The sequence below is a fragment of the Puma concolor genome, chromosome D1 (genome assembly GCF_028749965.1).
Source record: "Puma concolor isolate L17-30 chromosome D1, mPumCon1.1.hap2, whole genome shotgun sequence".
Taxonomy (NCBI): domain Eukaryota; kingdom Metazoa; phylum Chordata; class Mammalia; order Carnivora; family Felidae; genus Puma; species Puma concolor.
Window position 1 is genome coordinate 53,815,041 of NC_141676.1, and position 4,705 is coordinate 53,819,745.

Sequence of the window (4,705 nt, forward strand, 5' to 3'; positions counted from 1 at the left end):
ATCAGATTATAATGTAGGAAGGAATAGGAATCAAGAAAGCAGAAATAATTAGTTCCAAAAAAATATTTTCCAGACACTTGCATAAAAAAGGTCACTAAGGTCAAGGGAAATTTTGCTATTGGGTAACGTACCAAGAAATTTGAAGAGGTGGTGAAAACAAAAAAGAAGTGAGTGATAATCTGAACTCCAAAGAGCATATTTTGAGAAGCTTGCTTGATCAGAAAAAGGAATTCGTAATAAATACATACAGTAATAAAGGAGGAAACAATGGCTATAGATGCCAAAAGTTCATGTGAGATTTGGGTTGGAGGTAGTTTACTTCTAAAGCTTCATTTTTTTCTTTATGGAAAAAAAATCTTTCTTATAGGAACATAAAAACATCCTATGTTTCTTACGGGAACATAAAACACAGAGTACAGAATTGTCCCAGAGTTGGGGTATAGGTTTGTATGCAGGTACAATTGTAAATGCAAAGCATGAAATTGAAAGTCAGCTGGTGTTTAGACTTGTATAAAGATCTTTAAAATCTGTTAAGTATATCTCAATTTGAGGATTAGAATGATAGCATAATTAAAATCATTGCCACCCATGCATTGACAATCCTCCTATAGAACAATGTAATGATTTCCTTTCCTTTGAAAAATAGACAGTTTTCAGCATATTGTATTGAAGTCTAATATTTACAAACTATTTATCCCCACCTATGAGAAGTATCATTCATATTTTGAGGAAGGGAAGCTTTAGAAACCTGTTCCTTAGTGTTTAGCTCTCAGGACTGATAATCTCCAAAGATTGGAGGGCCTATGAATTTCCAGCTGGGGTTTTGTGTCTCCTCTACCTAACATTGTGGGATGGCTTTCTTTTCCTTCTAAATAAATGAATGCGTTAATAGCTAAGACTTCATAATCTGATTGGTTTGTATATGTGACTGTCTTTTATAAGTTTAGAGATAGAAGTCAACAACCTCTGGGAGGCCCTTGTAAGACTATGTAAGAATATTTGGACGTTGATTTTCAGGGAATAATACCCAGGTCAATTGGAATTAAGATGGCTTCCTAGAGGGTGAAGACAAGAATGTATCTGTGGGATTAATATTCGGAGTTTAGGAATGAAGGGCTCCTCCTCACCTATCCTTTACTCTCATCCATAGAGGTCCTAGTGTTCTGTACCAGAGCATTCTAAGTGTCAGGCCTGGCTCTTCCGCTTGCTAATATTGCAGGTATTGGTGAGTCCCTTTCCTCCTCTTGGTTTCAATTTCTAATGGAGAAAATATAAGATTCATGCAAAAACATGTAAGTCCCTGGCAGGTCTAATTTCTTTACCTGTGGCTGTGTATCCTATTTTCTTATCCTTGCAGATGGTAACACATAACTATAACCTGAAGTATGAGGTTAGAAATCCCTGCCTGATGTATTAGGAGACGGCCAGAAGGTAAGGGAAGTTCCTATGACTAGGCAGAAGCTCTTGTAACCTAAAGTGGAAGAACCTCCCCAGATTATACTTCCCTGGATGGCAGTTAGGAATGCTGAACCAACTGACCTCCTCTCTGATTTATTATTCTTTGAAATGGTATAAAAATTACTGTGGAGGATATCAGTGCCGTATTAAAACCTCTTACCAGTCTCAAATATTGAAGGCTGTTTCTTCTTGAAAATCTTTTCTTCTGGATGAAGTCCCTTCTATACTACTGGATCACTCAGGTACCTTGACCCCAATTCCCTGACCCCTTTGAAACACTCTGACAACCTTTTCCCGGATTTCTTTGGTCTTAACTCCATATACTATAGGGTTAAGAGCAGGTGGGAAGAGTAGATAGACATTGGCCAAAAGAATGTGAATATGGAGTGGAACGTGGTGGCCAAAGCGATGGGTAAAGAAGGAGAAGAGGGCTGGTGTATAAGAGATTAGGATGACACAGACATGGGAACCACAAGTCCCCAGGGCCTTGGACCGAGCTTCATGGGATGAGAGACGAAGGACAGATCTTGCAATAAAGACATAGGAGAGACCAATGCAGAACAAGTCAACCCCAATGACCAAAAGTGCTGCTGTCAGCCCATACACACGGTTAGGCCTGGTGTCTCCACATGCTAGCTTCACAACAGCCATGTGTTCACAGTATGTATGTGGAATGACATGGCTTTGGCAGAAGCTCAAACGCCCAATGAGGAAGGGACATGGGAGCATGAGCATGGAGCCCCGCACCATAGCTACCACTCCAATGCGGGCAATGATGGTGTCAGTGAGAATAGTGGCATAGCGGAGTGGGTGACAAATGGCCACATAGCGATCAAAGGCCATGGCCAGCAGCACAGTGGACTCCATCATGCAGAAAGCATGAATGAAGAACATCTGTGCAAGGCAAGCAGAGGCTGAGATGTGTCCAGCTGCACACCAGAGGATGGCCAGTAGTTTGGGAACTGTGGAGAAGGAGGCAGCCAAGTCAATGGTTGAGAGCATGCACAGGAACAGATACACAGGCTTGTGTAGGGCTGGCTCGGTGGCAACAACAACCAAGATGGTGATGTTGCCCACAACTGTGGCTGTGCTCAGGCAGCACACAGGGAGTGAGAGCCAGAGGTGGAACTGTTCCAGACCTGGGATGCCCAAGAGGAAGAAAACAGAAGGGTCCAGGTTAGTGTGATTAGGAGACTCCATGGTCTGGACAAAAGTTCTGGGCATCTTCCCTGGTCAGAAACCCCACACAGTATCACATTGCCTGAAGAGACAACAGAGAACAGAGATATGAATGAGTTTTGAGTGACACCAACTATATAATGCTAGGCAAACGTCATCATCTGTAAATGGGGATAAGAGTGATAGCCCCTAGAGTTCTTAAAAGAATTGTATTGGTTAATATTTGTACAGAACTTTGAATAGTATTTGATACATAATACTTGTTAAATAAATAAATGAATATGGAAAAAGGCTTCAAACAAGGATTTAAATAAATCAGAATTATCTTCTCATTAAAGACTATTGTCAGGGATGCCTGGATGGTTCAGTCAGTTAAGTGTCTGACTCTAGACATGGGTTCAAGCCCCACATCAAGTTCCATGCTGACAGTGTGGAGCCTACTTGGAATTCTCTCTCTCTCTCTCTCTCTCTCTCTCTCTCCCCCTCTGCCCCTCCCACACACACTCTCTCTAAATAAATAAATAAATAAACCTAAAAAATACTATTGTTGACAAAAGGTATGGACGTCATTCATTTTTCTCAGCAATATAACACACACACACATACACACATACACACACTCACTCACACTCTTTTCTGAAATATGCAAAAAGATATGGTGGGACTATCAGTCCAGAACACAAACTGCCAACACAGTTAACTGGATAAAGTTGGGTATGTTTATTGTTTAACTTAGAAGGGATTCTGGTTTGGGACCTATGGTAATTATTTCTTGGTAATTATATCTTGGTAATTATTTCTAATCTTAATATTATCATAGTTGTTTCCACTCTTTTCATTAACCAAGAGAGAGTTTCACATACTCCTGATCAACCTACATTTGTAATTCTGTAAGATGCTCCATCCACCCTCTTATGTCTAGTTTCCATTTCCCAAGATGTTCAAGCTAACCCTTTTTGGACTTCATCCTATTTCTGAAACAAAAACTTCCAACCTTTTACAGTCCATTCCACCCTTGGGTTAATCCTTCATTCACATTCTACCTGTGGTTCTTGTTGATTTCAAAGAAAGGATGCAGCCAAATCCTCAATTTCACTCTTCCACAATGTCAAGAAGTGATTTTGTAAGACTACTTTGACTCATGCCTGATGATGACTTATCCCTTGTTGGGAAAAAAATCCTATACTACTTTCCTTTTTCCCACCTTTCCCACACCTCCCCTCCCTAAGAGTACATAGCCTACAGTGGGGAGTACTTAAGCTCAAAAGAACTATTCAGAACATGTGAAATCATGATGGGATCAAAACAAAAGTCTTGTCATTAAGATAAAAGCTGGGAAATGCTTTTCACTGGAAGCTTTCAAAATGGGAATAAGAACTTTACTGGCCAGAAATTTGTTCTATGTATTCAACTACAAATATTTAATGTGAACCTCTTCTTTAACTAGACCTATGCTATACACTGGATAATCAGTTACTGTAATAACCAGTATAAAAAAGCCACTGATTCTAAGAAATTTATGGAGTTAGAAAATAGTATCAAAGAGGAATCAACTCTTTGTTACAACTCTTTCTTGTCTGTCAGATGAGAATAGAAAAAACTCTCCCATTCCTTAATGGACCAAATACTTCTCCATCTTCTGCACAGACTATCCTTCACTACCATTTAGGTGTGTTTAAGAGGACCCTCCCCCACAAAAAAAATTTAAAAATCACCAGATAGCCCAAACATGTTGGTAAACAAAATCAACTATTTGTTTTCTGAAATAAGGACTAACAGAAGGAGAGGAAGCTGGTGACAAATGCCATGCTAATCACAGATCAGGGCCAATAAACCACATGACCTCTACAGAAGAAAGATAAATGTGGCTTGTACCAGCAGGTGGATACAAAGAGTCTTATTGGTCACAAAGCTCTGTGAGCTTCTGCCTAGGAGACAGAGACAGCAAAGATCTAATTTTCTAATCAATTTGACCAAGGGTCTTATCTTCCCTAAGGGAAAATACATCAAGGTGAAAGTTTGGACTTGTGTAAAAATATGACTATTATTGATGTTGATTTGAGATCTC

General features: G+C 39.7%; 1 protein-coding gene across 1 annotated transcript; it reads right to left on the reverse strand.

Annotated features, from left to right (window-relative positions):
* Positions 1-1,692: 1,692 nt before the first annotated feature.
* On the reverse strand, positions 1,693-2,682 carry LOC112866021 (olfactory receptor 52P1). The gene has a single exon (XM_025929057.2). The coding sequence runs from the start codon at positions 2,680-2,682 to the stop codon at positions 1,693-1,695; it is 990 nt and encodes a 329-aa protein (XP_025784842.1).
* Positions 2,683-4,705: the final 2,023 nt, after the last annotated feature.